The sequence below is a fragment of the Plecotus auritus genome (genome assembly GCF_963455305.1).
Source record: "Plecotus auritus genome assembly, chromosome: 12".
NCBI classification, from domain to species: domain Eukaryota; kingdom Metazoa; phylum Chordata; class Mammalia; order Chiroptera; family Vespertilionidae; genus Plecotus; species Plecotus auritus.
In genome coordinates this window covers 35,467,087-35,495,070 of record NC_137778.1, presented here as the reverse complement: position 1 = coordinate 35,495,070, position 27,984 = coordinate 35,467,087, and the positions used below count along the sequence as shown (strand labels likewise).

The following is a 27,984-nucleotide window of genomic DNA, read 5'->3' as shown; positions in this document are numbered from 1 at the left end:
GGCGTGGGCGGGGCCAGCACGCAGGTTGCATATTTTAGGAAGTGAGGAGGAGGCGCGGGCCGGAGCTGCGGCGGGGTCTGGGGCGCGGAGCAGTGGCGGGAGGAGCAGACACGTGGCAGCAGCAGCGGTAGCAGCCCCGGCGGCGGCGGCATTGGCCCGACCGCCGGCCGTCCTCCCTCCGTCCCGCCCCGCGGCAGCCCGAGCTCCCTCCTCGCCTCTCCCCCGGTCGCGCCTGCTCGGCCGGGAGCTGCTCTCTTCTTCCCTCTGATTCTCCAGCGGCAGGACCCGGTGCCGGGCACCGACCACCGCCACCATGGGGAAGGGGGTGAGTACCGGGCGCGGGGCGCCAGGAGGCTGGGCGGGAGGCGCAGGGGGGAGTCGGGAGGGCGCCCGCAGGCGGCCGGCGGGGAGCGGCGAGGAGGAAGCGGCGCGGGCTGGCGAGCGGCGCGGCTGAAAAGACGACGCACTTGGGAAATGGAGGGAGCGCAGCAATGGGACGCGGTTGGGCGGGGGAGGGAGGGAGCGCCGCGGGGACGGCGAGCGGACCCCCAGGCCGAGCGCGCCGTGGCCCGGCCCCAGAGGCTGCCTTCGGAGCCGCAGGGCCGGGAGGAGCAGGGCGCACGGGTGCTGGGCCGCCGGGAGGGAGCCGGCCGCCGGCGGCATCCGCGCGCCTGCTCCCTCCCCGCGCCGCCCTCACCTCGCGTCTCTCGCCTTCCTCTTTCCCTCAGCCCTGCTAGCCCGGCGCCAGCGCTCCTCCCCTTCCCCCCGGCGCTCCGCCCGGCCCCTCCCGGCTGCCGTTCCCGCCGCGGTGGGCCGCCAGGGGCTTCCGACGCGGGGGCGGCCGGGGTCCGCGCTCCCTCCCCCGGAGGCGCAGGGGCTTAGCCCGCTCCCCGCAGCGGCGGCCGTCCTCCCCCAGCGGAAAACGCTGCCTTCCTCTTGCTCGGAGCCTGCCGTGCGGGCTGGTGCCAGCAAGGGTGTGTCTGCACCGCCCTAAGATGGCCTTTAAGGTATACTTTTGAGAGCTTGACTGGAGACTTTCCATAAACACAGGATGCGCCCAAAGCATCTACACTGGGGAGGGGTGTGAGGGGTTTTTTTAAATTATTTTTTTTTAATATTGAACGTGGAAGGAAGACAGGCTGGCCCACCAGGGCCTCTGGGTACAATAAACCCTAAAAGGGCAGGAGGCGGCTGGCAGGAGGGGTGATAGGCGTGCGGAGCCGCGGAAGACCTGTTCCCAAAGGAAGGAGGGGCTCCGGGCGGGGCAGGGAGAGCGGGCCCCTCTGGTTCCTGCCTTTCTGTCACTCGGGGCAGTGATAAGGCCGGGTCCCCGACCCCCGACCCCAGCGGCGCTAAAGTCTGGTTGAGAGTTTATACAAAATAACCCCCCAAAGTATCAATTCATGGGATAAAATGGCCAGGTCATGACGTTACAGGTAGGAGAGAACCTGCCCCCTTATCTCGGGGCTTGCCCTGTACCCGCGTTTAGTAGGTCTGTGAAGGTCCTTGGGGCCCCTCCTGCGCAGTGAGTGATGGGGGAGGAGGGAGGCTGCATCCTGACTGGCCGTGGGTTATGAAGGTGATGGAACAGCCTGGATGACCCACCTGATAGGGAGATGTGGGAAGGCACAACTTGTATCTTTTAAAAGCACAAAACGTGGAGGGCTGGCCCAGGTCAAGTAGCTGAAGGCCAAGAGCCTGTTACTCCTCGCGGTGGGAACTGGGTTAGTGGCCTGTGTTTGTACCACACCATCAAACCCTAAGTCGTTCCTCTAAACAAGCTCTTGAAAGCTTCAATCGGCTATCTCTAAGCCGCTCAAATTAAAAAAAAAAAAAAAGTCTCTTTCCTGAGCCAGATATAACTGATTTGTGAGGGTTAGAGGTCATAGATATGTACCTGAGGCCTAGGAAGGTGAAATGGCTTGCTCAAGGTCAAATGGTTCATTAGTGGCACACCAGATGTCCCCAAGTCGTGAACAGCCTGCGGCCTCGCCAGCCTGAACATACACTCACTTCTTAACCATTGCCGCATATGCAGAGCTCTGCAGTCATTCTTCAAACGAAACGGGGGTATTTGTGATAGTGAATGGACCAGAGAAGATGTTCGATACATCGGTGCCTCTTTCATAACCACACGTTTGCCCAGTAGGGGTAAAGATGGCAATACACCTGGGTTGTAGAGGGTCAGTCAGGATGCCTTATGGATCCTAATAAAATGTCTAGTGGCTAGCAAACACAGAATTGAATTACAACTGGCTAACACAAGATGATCTTATTTTCTGGGCTGTATTGAGTATTTTAGATAGTCTCATCATTTGAACATTAAAGGGTGTGTGTGTGTGTGTGTGTGTGTGTGTGTGTGTGTGTTGGTGCTGATTTTCCTTGGATTAAGTTACCCTTTTTGTCCCCAGTGACTGACTGTGATAGTCCAAATGTTCAGAAGGATATTTTATGCTGAAATGTTAGGATTTTTCCACATGAGGATTAAAATGTGGGTGGAGTGGTGACTAAAGCCCTGCTGATAATTGGTTAACCAGGAAGCCGGGTGCTGGCAGCTAATTTTTAAGGTCATTGTTAATGTCTTCCCCTCCTCTTCCCACTACCGGTGGGAGCCTCGGTTTTGATGCCATTTCAGGTGCTTTTATTTCTCCTTAAAAATCCAATTCCTAAGCTTTTGATAGGAAAGCGAAAGAACAGCTGAATCATTCCTGGATGAAATAGGGTTGTGTCCCTTTTTTCATGGTGGGTGTTTTTGCCAGTGACTTGGCTTAAATCTGCAGCTAAGGCCTGCCACCCACAACTATGTAGCCAAAAGGTACACAGAAACTCTCTCTTCTCAAGTTTGCGAAAGGTTGGTGGGGGGTACGCCACCAGGCCCTTCACGGCAGCCCTCCATTGTTTGAATATTAACTCGTTCACCTAGAGAAGGAACCCTAGCCTGGGAGCAGTGATTTCCAGGGGAAAAGGTTCAGGTGAAGGTTGCTCAGGGGATACACATGTCAGCAGAAATCCTGGTCCTCTGGAAGCATTATCAGCTGCCCTTTAAGAGCTCAACCGGAAAGTGTGACTAAATCTCCTGTGGCTGCTATAAAGCTAGTACTTTAGACCGAAAACCGTCAGACAAAGCCCTCGACGTGCACGGGGGCCCAGGCCCGGCCACCCGCAAGTGCAGCCCTTGGACAGGAGGCACAGGAGGGACTAGCGCTGGGGGCAGAGAGAAGGGGTCGGGTTGCATCACACCCTTGGCCCGTGTTTGGCGAGTGGGACAGCTCCCTGCTCTGTGTTCTTTCTGTACCCTGTTCTGAGGGTGTATCCTCTTTGGGCAACTTAATGTTTAATTTGTAGTGTTCTCTGCCAGTAAGTTTGTAACACGCCAGTGACTCACCTTGGGGTGGGAGGGTAGAAAGGGGGAGGTCTGCATCATAAATCTGAGAATCTGATTGAGAGTAGGCTAAACCTGACAACCAAAAAAAGGGGGGGGGGGTTGTAAAAAAAAATCCGGTAAAATGTTTATCCAGGTGAGGGATAAACCTTAACATATGCAGACCCCTGGAAGTGTTAGTCCTAAATTGCCTTTAAAGATAAAAAGGGGGTTCAACATTGTAAAGCACAGTAGACTTGGTACGCATCCATGCTCCATCCCAGAACCCTTCTAAGTCCTTGTTTTCTGATGATTGTTAGCAACACATTGACAGGTAAGTGAGGTTCTGTTCAAATTCGGCTGTGTTCTCAGTATGTCCCAACTTAAGGGAAAAAAAAAAAAGAGAGAGGCATTGAAATTTTTGAAGGATTGTTGTATGGAGTAAGATTAGTTCTATTCGTTTAAAAACAAACGGTTTAAAGAAGAAGCCCTTAGATGGGGTCCTCACCCTCAGCCCCAAGGGAAGCCAGCTCTGTCCTGTTCAGCTGAGAGCAGGCAAGTGGGGCTGGCTGCTGTTGGGGCTTACAATGGGCACTGAGATCAGCTCGTTATAAACTGTGGGTTTTCCTGTTCGTCTTCAGCTCTTTCAAAACGAGAGGGCAGCTTTTCTTTCACCTGAAAAACCTATTAAGGAATGACAAGAGTGGGAAGCACCATTGCTCTCCAAAGGAGAGCTCCGTGGAGGTGTCATTCGACATGGCTGGCCTCCAATTTTACAGCATCTTAGCGTTGTCACCTACTTTCACTTTAAAGGATTTGACGTTTTTGAAAGTCTTTGTAAAAAAGTCTGGCAAAATAAAATGGGCTTTTCAGCCCCCCACTCCCCGTGATGAGAGCAAGGGAGCGGGAGCGGGAGCGAGAACACGGAACGCGGTGCCTCCATCTAGCTGCCCAGGGCTCTGTGCCAGCCAACAGGCCCGAGGAGAAATACGAGTGTCAGATCAGATGGGCTCACAGGAATCAGAGTGGCTCGTCTGGGCAGCAAAGCACTGGGCACAGTGTGCCCTCGTCCCTGCCAGAGCTGTCCAGGCCCGCGTTACGCCGAGAAGGCACATCACGTGAAGCAAAGAGAATTTTAAAATCCACTGGCTGTTGTGTGTTTTTTTTTAAAAAAACCGTCCTTCCTTTCTACTTTTTTTGGAAAAGGAGAGTAACCAGGCCAGGCTTGAACTTTCTCACGTTGCCATGAATTGAGTGGATGAGAGGAAATGTGTTCTTTGGCTGGGGCCAGAGAGAGACTGTTCTTTGCATATGACTCACCTCATTAGTTGTGCTGAAATCTGTTGTGAGGAATCCACAAGACGTCCTTCACATTTATGTGACTGGTGTTGGGGAGAGCAAATTCTGTCAGTGAGACTAGGGCTCCCCGCCCCCCCTTTCCTCCTCCTCCCCCCCCCCCCCCGGAGTTTTTCTCTGGTTTCATTTGAATCCTGAGCCAAGGGAATTCTGGCCAATAGACCTCATTCCTTAGCTCCTTTGTGACTTGACAATGAATTATATCTGCACGTTCATTATCTCTGTATCTGACTTTATTCAGACCCCGTTTAGTGTCAGCTGTTGGACGCCCTCCGTTGGTCGGAAACGTTGGCCCTTGGTTGCTGTGCTTTGTCTTTGGGGGCCCACTCCTCAGAGCGTGAGGTTTCCGGCCTGTGAGTCTTGGCGTTGGATGTGTCTGTCCAGTCTGTCATCTGGGTGAGGGCAGGGGGTTATGTTGTGTTCTCTCTCATCCCCTGGATGCTTCCATGGCGCCATACTTGTTTCATTGTTTCAGCTCACATGACATGTCCCCGGGGCCTGGCTGCCTTTTCTCCTCTTGAGCCTGGCAGCTAATGCATTTCCTGCCCCGCCTGCAGGCACCAGTGAGGAGTGGTCAGGCCACTTGGAACCCTGGTGCCAGCTCTCTCTCGAACCCACACTCCTGTTGGGTAGCCCTGGCCCGGGAGCCATCTGGCTGAGTGAAAAGGGGTGCGGAGGGCAGCAGAGGGAGGGGGAGCAGGCAGGAGGTTTGAACTCCTGTAGCCCAGGTGCCTAAGGTAGAGGCAGAATGCCCCACGGAAAAGAAAGCGTTGGCTTTTTTAAATGGAAAATAAAAACAAAACACATTTTCAGAAAGCGAGTACATCTGAAGTATATTGACACTTCAGCAGTTGTAGAATTCATTTTGGTCCTGGATGACATACCTCGTGGCAGGTGGGGTGGGCTGGCAGGCCGGTTAGGAAATGTACATGCAGGCGGATGGGGGAGGCCGGCGAAGCCTCTGTGACTTGGGGCTGGGGGACCCGCAGGCCGGGACCAGGGCTGTTTTCTTCGTCCGCTGTTGGCTGGTGGGCTGCAGCCGGGTTGGAGGTACTGAGCTGGGCTCAGCAGGGCGCGCTGAGTGCCTGAGTGGCCTGCGTGAGAGAAGGGCTGTGGAGGCCTGGTGGTCCCCCGACCCTTTTGTGCGGGTCCTCCCCGACCTGGGCAGTCCTCGGGGACCGGGCTAGAAGATCCCTTAGGCCAGTGGTCGGCAAACCGCGGCTCGAGAGCCACATGCGGCTCACGAGCTGCGGTTTGCCGCTCTGTTGACTAACGAGTTTGCCGACCACTGCCTTAGACATAAACTAACTACGGATTTAGTCATTTGGGTGTGATCATTTCTCATACGTTCTGTCAGTTGTTTTCTTCCATTGAATTTATTGGGGTGACGTTGGTTAATTAGGTTTAAATGTGTACAAATCTATAATACATCATCCGTATCTTGTATTGTGTTCACCACCCCAAGTCATGTCTCTCTCTATCACCATGTATCCCCCTCCCACCTTTTTCTGTAAGTTTTAATTGATGAGATGAAATAAAAATACTCAATGAGGTGGTGGTGGCTGTTTTTTTTTTTTTTAAGATTTAAAAGGCATTTTCATAGTAAGTGAGGAATAGCAGTAATCTATTTGTTAATTAAAACCAAGTTATAATAATCTTCTGTAGCTCTTTGCAGAGCACATATGCTCACATAGACAGGTGTGTTTAATGATTAATATCAGATCCCAGGAAGATTGGAGCCCCCTCCCCTAACCGCCACCACCACCACCACCTGTTACATAAAGGAGGGAGGTAGCCCACACCACTGCCTCTGGGCGCCAGCAGGGCCGAAGACCATCCCCCCAGCTTCCCTGCTAAGGCGGAATTTGCCAGATTGGATTCAGAGGTGCCTATTCTGTGACCCTCCTGGTCAGCTTTGGGGGGGGGGCTGCGTTCGGGGCAGTTACTCTTCCCGCCCTCGGGCGCATCCAGAATATTTGTGGGTTTTGGAAACGGCGGTTCCCAGGTGTTTGTTTCAGGTTTGATGGCAGCCCCTTGACAATCAGCCTTAACAGGTTCTCTAGGTTCGTTAGTGGTTACACCAAGTGTTGCTCCCATTTTAGAGATGAGGAAACCGAGGCTGACTGTTTAAGACCCTGTAGCTGGCGGAGGCAGAGTTGGAATGACTTGGGGATGAATTATAACCTACCAAAGGGCGTGGACAGCTCAGCTTCCAAGAACCCTTGAGACTTTCTCAGCTGGTGTTTCGGAAGGCTGAACTCTGAGCTCCCTCTGCCCCTGGGCACTGAGCTGACAGGTGGGGACGGAGGCCAGGGCCTCCATGATGCACGCCGTTGAGAAAGCCCCAGAAGCCTGGCCCCGGCGGAGGCTGGTAGTTGAGGCAGTGTGGAGGCTGGGGTGGCAGCTTCAGTTTATGCAGAAGTGACTTACATCCGGGATGGAAGGGTCTCTCCTGACCCCCCGCACTTTTTGTTTGTGTGCCTCTTTACAATCCTGGGCTAGTCTTCTGGACCTGTCCTACCTGCCCCCCACTCACCCCCTTTCAGCTCTTTAGTGCCCAAGAGGAGGAAGGAGTCTCCCCCAGGTCTCGGGGATGCCCCCCTCCTTGTAAGGGTCCCGTGTGTGTTTTTAGGTGAGTGGATTCACCTTCTTACAACATGTCTTCACCTCGGCTCCTCTGGCCGAGAATCTCCGCTCCCCGTCTCCGGGGCCCCCCTTCCCTCCACCCCGATCGAACGGTAGCAGCCTCAGGGTGGTGACTCGGAGAAGATGGAATCCCTGGAAGCGCAGGACGAAGTCATGACACATTGGCAGCTGTGTCACAGTGGGCAAGCCCCTGCCCTTGTTGTGACCTCCCACTTCCTAAATTAGAACGGAGGGGGAAAAAAAAAAAAACAGAACAGAACCAACTTCATTTTCACAAGTGGCCCTTTTGAGAAGGGTGTGACATTGAGCTCCCACTGTGCCCTTCCGGAGACGGCAGGGCCCAGGGAGGGCCGCGCGGGGCATGGCGGGAGCTGCCGAGTTCCTAAGGAAAAACAGGAGCTCTGTAACCCTATTATCCGTCCCCCTGGCCATGACCTTGGTTCTTCCAGAATGCTTTTAAAGGAGATAATAAACAAAGTGTTATCTCACCCGTTTTGAAGCACTGTTCCCCAGACCCACAATGTAGCCACGCTTCCACCCACCCCCCAACACACATACAACGGGATTTTTTCTGCTTTGTAACTGTAATGATGGAGACTTGATAGGGACTTAAGTCATGTGCTTCTCATCAAGATAAGCTATTAACCTGTTGTTTTACTTGTTGGGAAGAACTGAATTGTATACATTGTATACACTGCCTGGTCTTTTGGACACAGCATTTCCTAACGGGGGAAAAATGAACATCTTAAAGGGGGGGACCTCACGTGTTAATACTTCCTGTGTCTCACACTATCCTCATGTAAAACAGCGCCTGGTGTAGCAGGACTGATGGGAAGGGGTGGGCTACTAGGGGATCTCCGTTCTCAGCCGGCTTAGCCATTGATACCTGAGGCTGCAGGCAAGATTTTTAGTGTGTAAAAAAAAAAAAAATGGGGATAAAACTTTGGGCCATGTCCAAGGCCCAGCTGCTCCATCATTCTCTCCCCCCTCTTTTGGGGTGGAAAATATTGAAAGTCTGCAAAGAACCCAAGCCTCCCTCGTGAGGAGAGCGATTTTAACTCTGATTTTCATACGTTTAAATTAAACGTATTTTAACGGCACCCCGCTTGCTTAAAGACGCTCTAGGAGCCGTGTTTTAAAGATCGATACAGACTGGCCACACGCGTCTTAGAGCTCCCTGGTCAGTGGCTTTAAGATGCTTTTTTCAGGGGTTTGCTTTCCCGTTAAACCCAGGAAGGAGATGCCACTGTAGGCGGGTGGCTCCTCCGATGGGAGCCCCGTCCTCTGTGTCTGCCTGTCAGTCTGTCTGTCTGCTTTCGGCTGGCACCGGGGGCCGTGTGCCCAGAGGACGAGGCTGTGTGGTTGCTCCACAGTGGAGAGAATGTCAGGAATGCTGGCTATCTTTAGACCTGCTTCACGCTCAACAGATAAGGCAGAAACTAAAGAGCTGCGCTCTGTTGGAAGGAGCTGTGGGTCGAGGGACACTGCAGTGACCGGAGAGGTGACCGTGGGAATGCCGCACAGGTCCCCACATGTGGGCAGTGCCGACCGGTTGGGGGCGGGGCTTCTCTGTAGAGAATGAAGGGGGTATTCCCTTCAAGCGAGTATTGTATTTACTTGCGACCATATCAGCCATGACTGAAAACATACCTGTACTCCCGCGGGTTTTTTTTGTTGTTTTTTATTTCTTTAATTTTATTTTCAGCGTGATAGAATTTTAATCTGGACTCACGTTCCTCCTCCTTGTCTTAGTAGCTGGACATGTGCCTCCGAACGTCTGAAATAATAGTACTGGCACCAATAGTACTGGCACCAGAGCGCGTCCCCTTTCAGAACGTCGCCGACACCTTTCTTTGCCCTTCCTAGGTGGCAGGTGGTGGGGGAGGGGCCCTGTCCGGAGCGAGGGGCTGTTCGCCGCTGAGGGCTGCAGCACCAGGTCCAGGCTGTGTGGAGATACATGCAAGCATTTTACACGGGGGGGTGGGAGTGTGCAACAAGCTAAATTTAAACTAGGGAATCGACATTTTCTCTAGAAATTGTTCCACTTTTCAAGAGGCGTGGGTGGATCCTGTGAGTTCCCTGATGGAGCACATGCTTTCCCCACGTCCTGCTCATGTCAAAACAAAACCAGCGGCTTTCGTCTGGGGGTTTCTTTCCGGGCTGCAGGTTGGGATGGGGACCTCTTGATTTTGCTCTTTCACGTGAAGATGGGAAGGTCAGCATTCCTAGGTGAGCCCCAAAATTATTTAAGTTTGATACTTAATGACTTCTTCGCAAAGCCAGGAATTTAAATAGAAGTAACTAAGTATCTAGATGTATTCTGTCATTCAGTCCTCTCCAGAACACCAATGAGGAAAGCATATTGTCATCTCCATGCTACAGAAGGAGAACACTGAGATGTGAGCGTTAGCCACTGGCCCGAGGATACCCAGCTCGCGCCCCCTGGAAGTGACTGCAGGGCCGTTCGAGGCCTGCCACGACCTCCCCGGGTCCTCACGCCCTGGGCGCAGGTGGCGTGTCGTGAGCTTAGGAGGCGGCGTTAGTAATAGATGGCCTTGCTTAGGGTGTGGCATAAGCGCATCAGTTTCCGTGAGGATGAGCCCAGTGACTATTCAGAATGATGGCTCTCTAAAAACGGCTCAAATCCTCATAACGAACCGCATCTCTCCGCCCTCTCCTGTAGGTTGGACGTGACAAATACGAGCCTGCGGCCGTTTCAGAGCATGGCAACAAGAAAAAGGCCAAGAAAGAGAGGGATATGGATGAGCTGAAGAAAGAAGTGTCTATGGTAAGTGCCCGGAGGACATGGCTTTGTTCTCCTAAAGACTGACTGTATCTATCTTTTGAAGGTGTGATTCCCCCCACCCCCAACACACACACACACACACACAGTCAGAGACTTGCTTTATTTTATTATTTTTTAAAATACATTTTTATTGATTTCAGAGAACAAGGGAGAGGGAGAGAGAGAGAGAAACATCAGTGATGAGAGAGAATCACCGATCGGCTGCCTCCTGCATGCCCCACACTGGGGAATCAAGCCCACAACCCGGGTATGTGCCCTGACTGGGAATTGAGCCGTGACCTCCTAGTTCATAGGCTGACGCTCAGCCACTGAGCCACGCCAGCCAGGCGAGACTTGCTTTATTTTAAAAGCAGTGCGGTCCTTGCACTTGTGCAGATTTTATCGAATGAGAGGGCAGTAAGAACATTGTTCGTTTTCAAAGCTGTTAGAGGGTCGGAGAAGTTACCTAGTCCCTGTGGCATAGCCAGAGGGGCCTGCTTCTCTGCGCTTTGGTTACTGGGAACTTCCGGCCCCTCGGGGCTGTGGGGCCTCCACAGATGCAATCTGTCTAGACTAGAACCTGCCTGGTTGTCACAAGGCAGGGGTGGTTCTCTCCGCTCCAGGCGAAGGGACTCCCCGAAGGTGTGTGGCGGCTGAGCTTCAGCCCTCCTGCGGTGGGGACCCTCCGTGGGCAGTGGGGGGCTGCCGGGCCATGCGGCCGTGGGGAAGCAGACCAGCGTCTGCCCTGAAGAGCACCTTGCTTTCGGAGCCATGACAGGGATGACGCTCTTTGCAAAGCCTTTCTGATGGTAGTGCTTAATAAGGTGTTTTTTGTTTCTGCTTTTCCTTAGGATGACCACAAACTGAGCCTGGACGAGCTTCATCGCAAATACGGAACGGACTTGAGCCGAGTATGTTCTCGCTTGAAACTTTTTGTGCAAAAATCCTAATTTCCTGTCACGCTTCCCCCCCCATGTCACACGCCTGACCTTGGGGGCTCTCGGAGGAACATGAGGACAGCCACTGTCGGGGTATCTACTTCGTGACGTGCACAGCCTGTGTTTTTTTTTTTTTTAATACACTTTTTAAAAAGGATTCTTTCCCCTGAAACTTTGAAAGTGCACATGATCATTTCCCGCGTTTTACAGTGGGTGAGATCCAATAAAAGGGAGCGCCAGGATTTGAAACTGAATAGCTCCAAAGCCGTGGTCATTCCGGCCTTTTGACTACAAATCTTCCCTTTACTCTTCTACATTTGTTAACTTGAGTCGACTCTTCCAGCAATTCAGATTTTTGCACTTTACCCACTAGCTCATTGTTGTATGCCAGAACCTTGGTCATTTATTTGAAACACACACCACCCCCCCCCCTTTTTTTAAAAAAACAAAACAAAACACAATTCAGAGAAACCTTTAAATAAAGTAGGTGTTCAACTACTAGAAATTCTGGGGAGTAACTTGCATCCCAGCTATTATGTAGCCATTGTCTCAGTAAATGATCCCGATGTTCTAAGAAGGCGTGCTGGTCCCGGTGCCCTGGCCTTGACCCTGAGGCCCCGTTGGGCAGGCTCTGAGCACATCACCTGGGTCATAAAGCTAAAGTTGTATTAGGTTCCTATGAAATCTGTTCTCTGTGACCCTAAGTAGGTGGTCGGCAAACCGTGGCACGCGAGCCACATGCGGCTCTTTGGCCCCTTGAGTGTGGCTCTTCCACAAAATACCACGGCCTGGGCGAGTCTATTTTGAAGACGTGGCGTTAGAAGAAGTTTAAGTTTAAAAAATGTGGCTCTCAAAAGAAATTTCAATCGTTGTACTGTTGGTATTTGGCTCTGTTGACTAATGAGTTTGCCGACCACTGAGCTAAGTCATTTTAGTCAAACGCTGTGGATCTGTTTCTTTTCTTGTAAAACGGGATTAATAATACCAAACACAGTTATCGTGGGGACCACACGAGCTAGTTTGGAGCGCCGGGCACGGGGCCTGGCATGCACCGTGCTCAGAGGTCCGCGGGTGGGCTCTGTGCTGCCCAGATCAGCACGCCATGAACTTGAGGCCGAGGAGGGAGAGTCCTAAATTAAAGGGGAAATTCTCATTTTCCCTTAGTGTTGGATTTTCCTGGGTTAACTCAAATATTAAAAGTAACATGAACCCAAACTGCGTGTTCACACACACTTTGGGCAACGTGGTGTCTTTTTCTCTGACTTGTTATTTCGATAGTGAGAGAGTCACCACGTTTTCCCCCGAAGTAGGAGCCTTGTGGCTACTGTCTGCTGTCAGGGGATCTTGGTTTGGAGGCCCATTTAGAAAATAGAGTGGACTCCTCCGTGGAATACGTTCCAGGTGGGAAGGGTGGGAGTGTAGCTAAAACATGCATGTGGGTGGGCCCTTCCCCGCCAGACGTCTGTTTTAATATCATCCAGAGAATAGGGCTCTATACTTAAAACAGGGCTGTTGACCTAATAGGAGGTGGGATTCCTACAGTTTTTTTTTTCTTCTCTCCTTCGATGTTTATAGAGGGGTATTTTCCTCCCTGACAAATGCAATATACAGAAAATTCAAATCTCTTAATTTGCAAAACTGAACCAGTTACTGAATCAGTTACTTAAATACATTGTTGGTAAAAAGGGCAGGTTAGCAAAATCCCTTATTATCTACATCTTAGAAGAAAGCATACTGGACTTGGATTTGTCCATGGGTCAGTTTTAAAAACCATTTCCGTCCGGATGTCGTGTGGGTTCCTCGGGAAACGTGGGCTGTTGATGGGGATCCTCACCAGCACTTGCCGGGGTTTGCCTTGGCGTGGGAAATGTTTCCTTCCAGATCCTTCATGACAGCTTTCCAGCTCCCGGGTGGGTGTAGTGCCTCGTCACGGGCTGGAGCCGAGCGTCTTATCTCCGTTCCTCTACTTCTCAGGGCTTAAGCACCGCTCGAGCTGCCGAGATCCTGGCCCGCGACGGTCCCAACGCCCTCACTCCCCCTCCCACCACCCCCGAGTGGGTCAAATTCTGCCGGCAGCTGTTCGGGGGCTTCTCCATGTTACTGTGGATTGGAGCGATTCTTTGTTTCCTGGCTTACGGCATCCAAGCTGCCACGGAAGAGGAGCCGCAGAATGATAATGTGAGTCCCGCGCTCCTGCACGTTGGGCGCACGTAAGGCAGCCTCTGGGTCCTTACTGCCCAGCTGCCGTAGCTTCCGGACGGCTTTTCACGCCAGGGAAGAGCCGTGTCGGCAGTGGTTGCCTTCAGGGCCCATCCATCACTCCTTCGAGGGAGGTTTCTCTTTGCACCTCGGGTCCTGTGGAGGCTCTTGCTAGCTGCACGCTGCCCTGCGTGGTGCTGCTGTGACAGGCGGCCTGCGCGGGTCCCGGCCTGGGTCCGGCTGCCACTCGCTAGGTGACAGGCCACACTTTCAACCTTGAGTGGCACGTTACTACGCGTGTCCGGAAAGGTTTGCTAGCTATTTTTTTCAAACGTCACAAGTTCCTAGAATATCCTTAGTTTGATAAAGCGGGAGAAACTGTATCAGAACATTTCCAAAAGTCTATCCGGTTAGTGACCCAGTGTCTGTATGCCTCCATGTGGGACTCTGCTGGGCATGGATTTTCTTTCTGAAGCCTCGGTCCCCGTTAGAAATCTGGGTTTTAGTCCGTCAGAAATGGAACGTTCCCAATCCTTGGCCCGGAGCCATGGGGCGCTAACGTGCTTGTCCCCTCCCAGCTGTACCTCGGTGTGGTGCTGTCTGCTGTCGTCATCATCACCGGCTGTTTCTCCTACTACCAAGAAGCTAAGAGCTCCAAGATCATGGAATCCTTCAAAAACATGGTTCCGCAGGTACCGGCTGCTTGTCCTGTCCCCGGGGGTGACTTAGCCCAGGCATGGGAGCTGGGGTGCAGTTCAGGTTTCCCTAAGAATTCCGTGACTATCGGAGAGGGGGATGCTCCACCTCCCACCCCAGGCGCAGTGCCTGTCTTCCCCCTGGACGGAGGGAGCAGGTACATAGGCAGGAGAGGACCAGCTCTTGGCTGTTGAGCGGCTTTTGTCACTCGGACAAATAAAAAGGTTAATGTCATTATTAGTGCAAATAAAAATAATACCCGTTATGCATTCGGGTGATTAGAATTACAGATCATTGGGTAGCTTGATCTCTTTTTGATTGACACTACCTTCCTTTTGGTATCATTTTTGTCTGATTTAATGGTGTAAACTTTTCCCCTTCCAAAGCAAGCCCTGGTGATCCGCAACGGTGAGAAAATGAGCATCAACGCGGAGGAGGTGGTTGTTGGGGACCTGGTCGAAGTGAAAGGCGGGGATCGGATCCCTGCTGACCTCAGGATCATTTCTGCCAACGGCTGCAAGGTAGGTTGGCACAGACCCCCGCTGTGTGGGCATCGGGAGCGGAACGGCCCGTGGCGAGCCTGTGCACTCACAACGCTGACCCCTTTGCTCACCGACAGGTGGATAACTCCTCGCTCACTGGGGAGTCGGAGCCCCAGACCAGGTCTCCCGACTTCACACACGAAAACCCCCTGGAGACGAGGAACATCGCCTTCTTTTCCACCAACTGCGTGGAAGGTAGACCCTGGGAAGGCCCTGTTGGCGCGGCGTGGCACTGGTCTTAGTCGTTAGCAACAAAAAACGAACAAAAAAAAAACCCGGACACGATTTTCTGTTTTCACGTTATTGGCTCCGTTTCTGACCACTTCGGTCAAGCGCAGCCGGAGGGGCTCGCCCACTGGCAGGGAGCCTGCGGCCGCTCTTCCCCTCCCCGCCCCTCCTGCGGCTGCGCGCCTCCAGCTCGGTGTTCGCAGCCGCTCACTGCCCAGGGACGGAGATCCCTTTGCCAAAGTCTCTGTGGTTTCAAACAAACAGCGTGTAGCACCAAAGAGCTGGCCCTCAAAGATGTGTTTCTTCTTTTAAATTTTTAGAAATATTGATTTCAGAGAGGAAGGGAGAGAGAGAAACATGGGATTGAGCCCACAACCCGGGCATGTGCCCTGACCGGGAATTGAACCCTGACCTCCTGGTTCATAGGTCAATGCTCAGCCACTGAGCCACACCGAATGGGCAAAAATGTGTGTTTCTGTCTTCTTTAACCATCCAGGCACCTGCAAATTCTGTGGCTTCTGTGATAACCTCTGGTGCAATCCCCTCCCCCCTTCCCAGGCACTGCCCGCGGCATTGTCGTGTACACTGGAGACCGCACCGTCATGGGGAGAATCGCCACGCTGGCCTCTGGGCTGGAAGGCGGCCAGACTCCCATCGCTGCGGAAATAGAACATTTCATCCAGCTCATCACGGGGGTGGCCGTGTTCCTGGGGGTGTCCTTCTTCATCCTCTCGCTGATCCTCGAGTACACGTGGCTGGAGGCCGTCATCTTCCTCATCGGAATCATTGTAGCCAATGTGCCCGAAGGTCTGCTGGCCACTGTCACGGTACGAGGCTGTCTCTCGGGGTCGGGTCGGCTCAGATCCGCTCCCGTGAGTGTGAGGCTCAGCCACCCCCCTCCTGGGGGCCACCCGCTTAGGTTTTATTGCACCCGTGTTTGTATAGAGATTTTCTCGAGAGCCGCATGGTGGGCTTAGGCAGTGGGGGGACCTCGGCGTGTTTCATGTGGATGATAGTGAGCCAGAAGCATGAACTTGGTTCTTGTAGTGTCACGTGATCCAGAATAGCCTAGCGGAGAAAGGAAACCTGGGGTTGAGTGGGGGAACGAATGTGCTAAGTCCCGGCTGTTTTCACTTAATATCTTGCTTATTTGGGGGGGAGGGAAAGCCCTCTATATATGGCCCAATTATTATTTTTTTTATTATTGTTTTAAACATATTTTTATGATTTCAGAGAGGAAGGGAGAGGGAGAGAGAGACAGAAACATCAGTGATGAGAGAGAATCATTGATCGGCTGCCTCCTGCACGCCCCACACTGGGGATCGAGCCTGCAACCTGGGCATGTGCCCTTGACCAGAATCGAACCTGGGACCCTTCAGTCCGCAGGCCGATGCTCTATCCACTGAGCCACACCAGCGAGGGCTGGAACAATTATTATTTGTTTAGACCTCAGAGGAAGGCTGGAGAGCTAACTTTAGACACAGTTCTACGTTAGGGTGCAGCCACCATTTTAGAATCCCCACACGGTTGAGACGGAAGTAACCCGGTTCCTAACGCCCTGTAGGTGTGTCTGACCCTCACTGCCAAGCGCATGGCCCGGAAGAACTGCTTAGTGAAGAACCTGGAAGCCGTGGAGACACTGGGGTCCACGTCCACCATCTGCTCCGACAAAACCGGGACTCTGACGCAGAACCGCATGACGGTGGCCCACATGTGGTTTGACAATCAGATCCACGAAGCCGACACGACGGAGAATCAGAGCGGTAAGGCACGCCGCCGCCTCAGTGGTCCACGCTGCTTTTTTTAATAATTTTGTAAGGAGTCCAGGGTGTATATTTTCCTTTTTTTTTTTTTTTTTTTTTGCATGTCAATAGGAAAACTGAATTTGTCATATGAATATGGTTGGAAAATTCCTAAAACCTGATTTATTCCACTTTCATGGGATTTAACACAACGTCAACCCATGGTTTGCTTGTCTGATCCCGTCAGGTGTCTCCTTCGACAAGTCCTCGGCCACCTGGCTCGCCCTGTCGAGAATCGCGGGCCTCTGTAACAGGGCCGTGTTTCAGGCCAACCAGGAAAACCTGCCCATCCTGAAGGTACGCCCCGGAGTGCCTTAGCCCTCGGGCGGGGGGTGGGGGGGTGCGGGAGAGGGGGTACCACACAGGGACCGCCTGGGAGTGTTCTTCTCAGGTTGCACGTGGCCTCTGGCCTGTAAGGACCTGCTCCTTGTGGCACGCAGGGATGGTCCCGGCGATGCTTTGCCGTGTGGCACCTTTGCTGCCTGTAGACCCTGAAGCACTCGCTGTGCCCCAGGTCCATTGGGAAGAAGCGAACCTACAGTAAAAACTGGCCGAAGGCGGGTGGGCGAGGGGAGAGGCCGTCTTCCGTGCAGACCTCGGCGATAGAGAATCCCGTTGTATTATTCTGGTGTCGGGCTGTCGCCTCACCTGGCGGGCAGCGGGGGCTGCGGGGTGGCTCCGTAATCGCATTTGCATGTCCGGGTGCAGGAGGTTCCAGTACATCCCTTAAGCCATTTATGTTCTTAAAATAGCCCAGCTGTTTCTCTTATCGTCTTTGTCCTTAGCTTGCTCACTCGTGACGCAGATATAAGCTCGGCCTCATGAGGTTTTGCTGGGGTGTCCGGTGAAGACTGTCAGAAAGGCATGGGCTGCACAAGGCCCCTGGGGACATGGAGGCACGGGCTGGCTCGTCCTGGCCATGGCACGTCGCCTGTGGCAGCTCTGGGTAGAGACCCAGTGGCCAGAGAGGTGGCGGCCCAGATGGGACGGAGGTGGCTTCTGCTGGGCAGATAAAGGCTCTTTGATTTCTTAAAGGAGACTGTCCTCTCTGATGGGAGCAGGGTGTTTGTTCTCTTGGGATAAACCTTCACACATTTTCCCCTCCTGCTTCAAAGAAGAAATTCTCTAGGCTTCAAGCACAGGGGCTCGCCAGCAGCAAATCTTCTCTGGTTTAAAAGCCCCAGAAAGGTAGCTGGAGATGTATTTCCCAGCATTTCAGGGAGGGCCATGCTAATGGTATTGTAAATGTGTGTTACCTGAGGTGTGGGTTTCGGCTGGAACGTTGGCTGATTGTATTACTGTCGGGGCTGGAAGTGCCTCTCGGTTCGAGTCCGTCAGGCCCAGATATCGTCCTGCAGCTGTGTTTGGAATACAAGTCCTCTGCTTCACCCTTGACAGGGACCCAGGGCGTGTGCTTGCAGACCGTAGGGCGGTGGGAACGCTGCGGGTGTGTGCTTTCTCACTAGTATTTTCAGACTCGTAACCAGTAGTGTGTGTCTGGGAACGGTGGTGGCTTCGAGGCTTCAGCAGGGGAAGATAAAAAATAGGCTCAAGAAGGTTGCAAAGGGTGTTTTGCAGGTGACACCTTCAGACAACGATGTGGGCGTGGGCGGGTGACTGCGTCTGAGCTGCTGCTCCTTCCCCGCCCTCCCCTCCTCCTGCCCAGATGGGGACACATTCCTGGTCACTTGTCCGAGGTGGCGCCTCGGTGCAGCATTTTCGGGGAACCTAACGCGTGCCGTCTGTGTCCACAGCGGGCAGTGGCGGGCGACGCCTCCGAGTCGGCGCTCTTGAAGTGCATCGAGCTGTGCTGTGGGTCCGTGAAGGAGATGAGAGAGCGGTACCCCAAACTCGTCGAGATACCCTTCAACTCCACCAACAAGTACCAGGTCTGAAGCTGGGGGAGCGGGGGTCGAGCGATGGGGGGTCGGGGGGACAGAGAGGGGAACAAAGAGAACAATGGAAGAACTTGTCTCCCTCCGGCCGTTTGACAAGCATCAGTGCCTCCTGAAAGGGAATCGTTCACACTGTATGGAAGCCTTAGCTTTGGATCTTACCGTTGACTCCGCATAGAAAACCCTAATTTGTTTGACTTCTGTAGGATGAGTGACATGTTTCCTTCAGGGAAATGCTGTCTGTCGGCACGTGTCGTCGATGTGTGACTGTGTCGCCGTGCTGGTCTTTTCTGTAGAATTCAGAGTATGTTCCGAGGTGTGAGGCAGGTTCAGACATGAGGGTCTTGGTTTTTTGCCGTAACGAATACTAACGGGTAAGGGAGCTCCATGCGCCTCCACGGAGCGCCTCACCCTTTCACCTGAACAACCCTTTCTTTCCAGTTGTCCATTCACAAGAACGCCAATACGGCCGAACCCCGGCACCTGCTGGTGATGAAGGGGGCCCCGGAGAGGATCCTGGACCGCTGCAGCTCCATCCTGCTCCACGGCAAGGAGCAGCCGCTGGACGAGGAGCTGAAGGATGCCTTCCAGAACGCCTACCTGGAGCTGGGCGGCCTGGGCGAGCGCGTGCTGGGTGCGTGCGGGATGAGACGAGGCAGCACCCTGGCCACCCCCCCTCCACACACACACACATATACATACACACACACACACACACACACCTGTTGTTGTGGAGACAGGAAGAGCCAGGGGATGAGAACCTGTCTGACCTTGGCTGCTATGTCTGTGGCCTGTGAGCTCGGTGGCATTACAGTGAACTCCCAGGGCCTGTAGGTGAGCCAGCTCCCGACTGCCCGGGATGGCTGTGAGGTCGCAGGGGAACGTGGGCATCAGCTCATAACGTGGGCGCACAGCGAGCTGCTGGCGGGGAGCTGCCTGCCTCTCCTCCGTTGGCCGCTGCAGGTTAAGGTTAAAAGGGCTTTTGCCCACAGTGGAGTCTGTCTAACTGCGAAAGCGGCACCTGTAGGACGTCGGTCGGCAGAAATCGTTTATGTCATCTCCCTATTCCTGCAGCTTAGGGACCTTAGACCTGATGGCCTGGCCCACGCTGGCTCGCACCTGCTCCCTCTGCAGCGGGAGGCCTCTCTGTGTGTGTCCAACCGGAAGGTCACTCTCCACTGCACGTGCTCTTGGTTTCTCCACCCGCCCCCTCCCCCCCCCCCCCCCATCCCCAAGTAGGAGCGGTCTCTCCTGTGAGCCCACACGGCACCGTAGACCCCTTTCGAGTCCACTGTCACCCTCAGACACAGGAAGGAAGGGGACGTTGTGACTGGTGGTGTGAACGATAAAACCCCTTGGGCTGACCATCTGCGCTGCATTACCCCCAGCAGCCAGCAGGGCGGCCCGCTCCGCGCTCAGTGTCTGGTTTGTGTAAATGAATGGTGAGGAGGGATGTGGCCTCCTCCAGCCAGGGAAGCTGAGACACCATTCCACGACGTGCCAGGTCTGAGCCACAGAGTGGGCCGGTCGGAAACCCTGAGCCCCGTGCTCGGCCCACACCATCGGCGCCCTCTCCACACTAAACAGTGCCTCTTCCTCGGAGGCCTGGTTTTCCTTTCAGAGACTGTCATTCGTGTGCGTTCCACGAACCCTTCATGTTCTAAAACTGCGCTTTCGCAGATAGTCCCAACTAGACACGCAGGGAAAGGTGGACATGCAGGCATCACCGTTCTGCCCCGTCCCCAGTCCTCACGGCTCCCTGCCCCTCCCTGCAGGCTTCTGCCACCTCCTCCTGCCAGATGAGCAGTTCCCCGAAGGGTTCCAGTTCGACACGGATGAGGTGAATTTCCCTGTGGAAAACCTCTGCTTTGTGGGGCTCATCTCCATGATCGACCCTCCCCGGGCTGCCGTCCCCGACGCCGTGGGCAAGTGCCGGAGCGCTGGGATTAAGGTAGGCCAGTCCGCCTCCTGGGCACCCCCTCACCCCGGTGCCTGGGGCGCCCTCCAGGGACGTGGCCCCTGGGAGCCACATGGCCAGCTGGTTTTCTCACCTCAGCTATTCCCTCTCCAAAGCTTATATTCCCATTAGAAGAAAACAAATCTGTTAAGACGTTGGTATAAACAGATGAGGGACCTTTTTAGAAAACCTTTTTGGGGAAAGACGTGTAAGCAAATTGAAAAGAGCAGAAGATTTGCTAAGGTTTTAAGTGTTTTAATATTTGATTCTAAATATGCCTCGTACAGGAAATGGCATGTCTTCTGTGCTTTTCACAAACGGGGGTTTAATGAATGTTTGGAGTCTTGCTACTTTCTCCACAGCCGTGGGTTGCTGTGCCGGCGTCCTAATGCAGGGGAAGCTTTTTCATTCTCGTGAGTCGTAAATGCTGCCCTGAACGGCTCTGAAGAGTATTCCCTGTCGCTGATCACAGCCTCCTACGTGCATTCCTCTAAGTATAGCGCTTGGGTCGGAGAGAGGAGTAACAAGTTGACATTTTTGTCACGTGTCGCTCTCCCCCCAAGTTGGGCCCCTCTGAGGATGCCAGTGGCACCTCCCGCTGTGGTCCCACCCGCACCGGAGTTGCATGCTTTTTCGCTGGTTTGGGTAAATCCGAGAGGTCTTATCTGACTGTGTAAATAAAAGAATAGACGTTGTGTATCCTGGGTGATCAGTACCGAGATAAAACCTGGGTGTTGGTTTCTGTGTTTTCCCTCCGTGAACACCCAGAAATGTTAGCATTCCTTGTCTTAGGACGTGCCAAGCTGACCTGTCCCTCCGAGCACGTCTTCCTGCTCCAGAGGGCCTCGGGATGGTGCCTGCTTCGCAGCGGCACCCGCTGACCGCCCTCCCTGCTCCTTGTCACAGGTCATCATGGTCACCGGAGACCATCCCATCACCGCCAAAGCCATCGCCAAAGGTGTGGGCATCATCTCCGAGGGCAACGAGACCGTGGAGGACATTGCTGCCCGCCTCAACATCCCCGTGAGCCAGGTGAACCCCAGGTGAGCAGGAAGCGCAAAGCGGCGTCCCGCCGGGGCCGGCGCGGTTTCCTTCCAGGTCACCTGAGTAGGGAATGCCCCCCAGGGCCAAAAAGTGACCCGAGCCGGTCGTCACGGCCAGCTCGGGTGGTGCTCACTGTCCTGAGCACGTGAGAGCGTGACGTGGTCAGGTGGGTGCGAGCCCCACCTGGCAGGGTGCGCCCGGCAGTCTACCTTCCGCTGTCACGCCGCTGACCACTGGGCAGTACTACCTAGCACCTCGTCAATTTCCAGCTCCACACACACAGGGAAGACACAGTTGCCCAGGTAGTTCAGGGCAAAAAGGAACATTTTGGCAAAAGTTAAAATAGAAATAACGTGTTTTTCATGTTTTAAGGTTTAGGGCCCCTTCTCCCATCTTTGGAGGTTAAGGGAGGGGTCATCTCTCCTCGGCTCCTGTCTAAAACTCAGTCATCCGATCTCACCGTGTACTTCATGGGGAAAGGGAGGTGACAGGCCTGCCCTGGGGGAAGTATTAGAATGAAAGCGCTTTGTAACCTACGAGATACTGTGCGGAGAGGAGCTTCCGCAGGACCGGCCGGACGTTCCCCGGCTCTGCGCTGCTCACAGTGTCCTGCCTCCTCTGGGCTGAGCCACTGCCCAGGAAGTGACGGCGGACCTTTCCCCCGGTTCTGATCCAGGGACGCCAAGGCCTGCGTGGTGCACGGGACTGACCTGAAGGACATGACCCCCGAGCAGCTGGATGACATCCTCAAGTACCACACGGAGATCGTGTTCGCCAGGACCTCCCCTCAGCAGAAGCTCATCATCGTGGAAGGCTGCCAGCGGCAGGTCAGTGCGCGGCCGTGGGAGAGACACGGCCCGGCTCTCCCCAGACTCGGCACCCGCGTGCCAGGGAGAGGCACGGGCAAAGGGCAACTTGATAGCGGTTTAGTGGAGGCACGCGCTTCGCTGTGGAGCAGCCAGGCTCCTGTCCACGCCAGCTGGGGGGACCAGGAGGAATGACCTTGAAAAGGTCGGGGGGGGGGTAAAAGAACAGGGGTTCCCCGAGTCCTGGCTGGTGGCCCTTGTTAAAGGAGGGTGAGGGGTTTGCTGCCACTCCTCAGCTCGGTGGCTCGGGAGCGGGTGTGTGGGTCTGAGACTGCATCTGTGGGGAAGGAGCCGTGTCTGACGAGGAGAGGCAGGTGGAGGCGGCACCTCCCTCGTGCCCATCGACACGGTGTGACCCGCACCCCTCCTCCTCCTCGTAGGGCGCTATCGTGGCTGTGACTGGCGATGGTGTCAACGACTCTCCAGCGTTGAAGAAGGCGGATATTGGGGTTGCCATGGGGATCGCCGGCTCGGACGTGTCTAAGCAAGCTGCCGACATGATTCTCTTGGACGACAACTTTGCCTCAATTGTGACTGGAGTCGAGGAAGGTGAGGGCTACGTGTGAACTGTTCGCCACACCCGCGTCCCGACACTGCCGGTCAGGATCCGTTGCTGTGGGTGGACAGCGTGGGCATGGGCAACGCGCAGTCTACGCTGTCAGCGAGACGGTAAAAACCTTGCCTTCCTAGGTCGTCTGATCTTTGACAACTTGAAGAAATCCATTGCCTACACCCTGACCAGTAACATTCCAGAGATTACCCCCTTCCTGATATTTATTATTGCGAACATTCCGCTGCCGCTGGGCACCGTCACCATCCTCTGCATTGACCTGGGCACGGACATGGTGAGGGAGCGTCCGCGTAGCCCAGGGTTAGGGGCGATCTGTGCTCCCCGGGCCCACCATTAGGAAAAGAACTCGGGAGCAATTTCTAGCATCAGAGACTCAATGTTAGGCTTCAGGGCAACAGTCAACACCTATTTATCAGACAGGAGTCTTGCCTTTTGTATAATTTTGCTACTTTATTTGTAGGGCGGGGGCGGGGAGGTCGTGGGGACTCTAATATCTCCTGGTATGAAAAGCTGATTTTTAAAGCGGGGGTTGGGGCAGGGATTTTATTACAAAAGGTTGTTGATGCCTGGAATCCCTTCCTCCCCAGGTCCCTGCCATCTCCCTGGCCTACGAGCAGGCTGAGAGCGACATCATGAAGAGACAGCCCCGAAACCCCAAGACGGACAAGCTGGTGAACGAGCGGCTGATCAGCATGGCCTACGGGCAGATTGGTGAGCACCCAGCGGGCAGGAAGCGGGCGAAGGGACAGAGGCTGGGGTGGTGCCGCCTCAGAGCCAGGATCACCATGCCCCGGGGCAGGGCGGGGGCATTTAAAGTCCTCCTCCACGGGAGGGACTCCTAACCGGCTGCTCGGCGCCACCTGCAACTGAGGCTGCCCCTTTGGGTGTTGGACACAGGGCCCAGCACGGGCACCGCCTGGATCACCTCAAGGGGGGCTTTGCCTGGGATGCACAGTGTCCATCACTGACCTGGCTAGGGGGGTGGGCTTTGAAGTTACCTGGGTTTAAAGGCTTGGCTGGTAGGTCACCACCCAATGGTGACCCTGGGCTTGGTTTCTGTTCGCCTGCGGAGTGTGGCCAGCTCACAGGGGCTCCGGGTGGTGGGCAGTGAAAATGCCTTTGATCTAAATACTCTGCCTCGTCTCCTTCAAGGGAACCTGGTGGGGCCAGTGAGCCCCCAGTTCTGGTTCAGAGGCTGCTTCGCTGTGGGCACTCGGGGAAATGGGACAGATTAACGTAACAGCCGCTGACAGCAAAGTAATTGGCTGGTAGCCCATCCGACTCCGCCAGGAAGACCTAGTTTTGAGCAGAAGGAAGGCTAGGTCCAGGCTGTGGGGTGACATTTTGTGCTGAGGAACTTGGGGGGAGGATGGGGTCAGAAAGTGCCACGTTCATTACTTCCAAGGTGGCCGGCAAAAGGCACAGATGTTGAGGGATGGGGGGAAGTCCATTTCTCAGAGACTGAAAAGTAGGGAAGCGATTCTCAAGGTCACGCCCTGCATGGAGCTGATGCCCAGGTAATAGAGGGGTGTTGACGAGCAGGGCCCACCTGTCTTACCCTTTTAAGTTCTAAAGAGGCGATTCAGAGGAGAGAGGGCATTGGGCGTGTCCCCTGGTCCTCACTGGTGAGTAAGCAGGCAGCACTCCTGAGTCTCATCAACCAGAGCCCCCGCGGGGTGCCCCCAGGCCTGCTGCCCAGTCAGAGGAAGGGGGTGGAGACGCCCTGTCCCAGGCTCTGGCATGAAGGCTGTCTTCCCTCCTCTCAGGTATGATCCAGGCCCTGGGGGGCTTCTTCACTTACTTTGTGATTCTGGCTGAGAACGGCTTCCTCCCGATCAACCTGCTGGGCATCCGCGTGGACTGGGACGACCGCTGGGTCAACGACGTGGAGGACAGCTACGGGCAGCAGTGGGTGAGTGAGGCTCTGGCCCGCGCCTCGAGCCGCAGGACGGCGGCCGCAGCCGTGCTGAGCCGTCCGCCTGTGCCTTTCAGACCTACGAACAGAGGAAGATCGTGGAGTTCACCTGCCACACGGCCTTCTTTGTCAGCATCGTGGTGGTGCAGTGGGCCGACCTGGTCATCTGCAAGACCCGGAGGAACTCCGTCTTCCAGCAGGGGATGAAGTGAGTGGAGGACAGCAGAGTCCTGGTCATTTCTAAACCCTGTCAGCACCTGGCGGAGTCCCTGGGATCTAGCTTGGGGAGCAAAATGGGGTTTTCTGCATTTTTCCCCATGGACCTCGAGTTCCTAAGGGCAACCAATACCTGAAGGACTGATCTGCCTTTTAACGCTTCACCTCAGAAGATAAACTCGTGTTTGCCTCGCTAAGCATTCACCCCTCTTGATTTCAGGAACAAGATCCTAATATTTGGCCTCTTCGAGGAGACGGCCCTCGCTGCTTTCCTTTCCTACTGCCCTGGGATGGGAGTCGCCCTGAGGATGTATCCCCTCAAGTAAGTCCCCCTCTTCCGCGCTAACGAGTGGGAAGTAGTACGTGTGGCTGTGCCCTCGCACACGCAGCAGTCGCTCTTACCCCGAGTCCTGTGGGTGGTGTGCACAAGGACTCCTCTGGGAGGAGAATGAGGAAAGGCTGACGCATCAGCAAACCCAGAAACTCGCCTGGTCTCCCGGGTCAGGAGGGACCCACGCTAGGGGGGCGGGCTCTGGCTCCCTGCAGCGGGCACCCAGCCGGGACCCTCTCCTGCCAGCTTACAGTGCAGCCGTCAGAAGGGGGCCAGCTAGGGGTGTCCTGGAGTTTGGGGACCCAGATTCAATGACTTGCTTACCTCGTCACTGTGTGTCCCATTGTGAGCCCCACTTTTGTGGGCTCCTGAACCCCCTGCTCTCAGCGGAGAGAGGCTGGAGCTGCAGGGTGGAGGCCCCTTGCTTTAATGCCAGAATGGGTAGCGGTGAGCAGAGGAGCCACCACCAAACAGCCCGGCCTTAAAGCTGAACGTTCACATCCGGGGCTTACCACATCCTCCGGTCGCTCTTTGAAACATTGAGTGTGTGGTGGTGCCTGCAAACTGGTTGAGTTTAAGCAGCTGCCCCTTGTTCAATACACTGAGCCACAGCGTGGAGGCCCTGCAATACAAACTGGACTTCAGGCATCAGCCTCCCCCTCCTCGGGGACGCCCGGGTGGGTGTGTGCAGGTGTTGGCTGGCGCACGGGCAGCCAGGGCCTAGCTCAGCCTTGGGCAAACTACGGCCCGCGGGCCGGATCCGGCTGTCCTATCCGGTTCTCTTGCTCTCCCCTCCGCTCCTTTACTTTGAATTTATATTAGTTCACACAAACACTCCATCCATGCTTCTGTTCCGGCCCTCCAGTCCAGTTTAAGAACCCATTGTGGCCCTCGAGTCAAGAAGTTTGCCCACCCCTGGCCCTAGCTCATTATGGTCCCAGCCTGTCTTCCTCCCCAGCTGGGCTGATGGGTAAATCCACACTCTTCCTCCACCTGTGGCTCCGGCTGGTCCCTTTCCTGCTCGCCCTCCTGCGTGTGCCCGTGGCACCTCGTCTGTGGCCTCACGTATTCGTCATTTCTGCTCAGCTAGATTCTAATCTTAAGGCCTGGGCCACACTGTTTGTTTTTTTTTACTTTGTGTCCCCAGCACACAGGTGGCATACGACAGGGGCAGGCATGTCCCAGTGGAGTCTAGCATCTGGGGCCACTGTTTATCAGGAGGAGGCTAGGAGACGAGCTCTAAAAGGCTGCAAGTCCCACTGAAGTGGGGTAGGCCTCGGGACACCTTGCTCCGACTAGGAATTTGTTCGTGACACTCCACCCAGTTTGGGAGATGAATTAATTACGCTGGTGCCCGAGTCCAGTGAGGACCCCTGTCGCTACTGGGCAGGGCATGGAGGGGAGGCTGGTAGGGAAGACAGTGTGGCCTCCACGGGACACCGCTCAGGGCTCCCATGTCCGGCCCCTGACCTGTTAGGGCTCAGCTTGTTCCTTCCCCGGGCTTGGCACTCAGAACACCCAGCTGAGTGTCCCAAAGTTCACTGCCAGACCAAATGCAGGGGGTGCATGAGCTGGTTGTGACCCTCACTGGCAGTTCTTTGTCTTCAAGGCGCATCACTCCTTAAACACTTTGCAAAGGGAGGAGAAGGTCCTGTCAACAAAAAAATCCAAACTTGCCTTGTAACCCGATTCTCACGAAAACCCCGCGGAGGCTGGCTGGCCTGGGGCTCCGGGCGCAGGCGGCAGTCTTGTGTCTCAGGCCTCGGTGTGTGTTGTGTGTGAATTGTATCTGACTCTCTTTCAGACCTACCTGGTGGTTCTGTGCCTTCCCGTACTCTCTCCTCATCTTCGTGTATGACGAAGTCCGAAAACTCATCATCAGGCGAAGCCCTGGAGGTAAATTAGAAGCATTGTTAGTTTGGGGGGCGGGCTATAATAGTCTGCAAGCTTCTGTTATGTTTCCTGTGAACTGTGTGGGCTCGGCCTGATGGGCTGAGGCCCTCAGACCAGCTGAAAACTGGCTCCAGTGACAGTCCCATCCTCAGCATCGAACCTCAAGGTGTTAAACCAAACAGGGTGCAGGGGGAACGCCATCCGAAACCTAAACCGTCTTTCCCTTTCCCGCCCGCAGGCTGGGTGGAGAAGGAGAGCTACTACTAGCACCCGTCCTGCACGCCGTGAGCATCGTGCCACACTCTGCACCCTCACCCACCCTTTTGTGTACTTCAGTCTTGGAACTCAGAACTCCACCCTGGTAGGAAGCACTGAAGCATGGGGGAAGCGAGCCGTCCCGGAATGAAGCATGTAGCTATATGGGGGGAGGGGGGGGGGGCTGCCTGACAAACATCCGTCTGTGGGAATGACAGCGGGGAAGGTTTTTATGTGCCTTTTTGTTTTTGTAAAAAGGAAATCATGGAAAGACCGAAAGAATACATTTTATATCTGGATTTTTACAAATAAAGATGGCTATTATAATGGAATTTGTCTCGTGCCCTCCTCACTTCTGCGGACCGGATGTGTGTGTGAGGTCGGCCTGGTGCTGGGGGCCCCGGGCCGGCAGCTGCATCAGCATCACCCTGGGACTTAGGGCAGCAAACAGCTCTGTGGGTGACAGTCACTGACCGAGGGAACTTCCC

The 27,984-nt window shown here is 54.6% G+C and overlaps 1 protein-coding gene across 1 annotated transcript; it reads left to right on the top strand.

Moving 5' to 3' along the window:
• On the top strand, window positions 1–27,828 carry ATP1A1 (ATPase Na+/K+ transporting subunit alpha 1). Its single transcript, XM_080648712.1, has 23 exons — window positions 1–325; window positions 10,047–10,151; window positions 11,000–11,059; window positions 13,061–13,264; window positions 13,864–13,977; window positions 14,368–14,502; window positions 14,601–14,718; window positions 15,310–15,578; window positions 16,316–16,514; window positions 16,741–16,850; window positions 18,308–18,442; window positions 18,890–19,082; window positions 20,224–20,399; window positions 21,312–21,448; window positions 22,126–22,276; window positions 22,696–22,864; window positions 23,006–23,160; window positions 23,474–23,597; window positions 24,653–24,798; window positions 24,879–25,009; window positions 25,238–25,339; window positions 27,153–27,244; window positions 27,480–27,828. The coding sequence occupies exons 1-23, from the start codon at window positions 314–316 to the stop codon at window positions 27,506–27,508; spliced, it is 3,066 nt and encodes a 1,021-aa protein (XP_080504838.1). The 5' UTR covers window positions 1–313; the 3' UTR covers window positions 27,509–27,828.
• The last annotated feature ends 156 nt before the right edge of the window (window positions 27,829–27,984 follow it).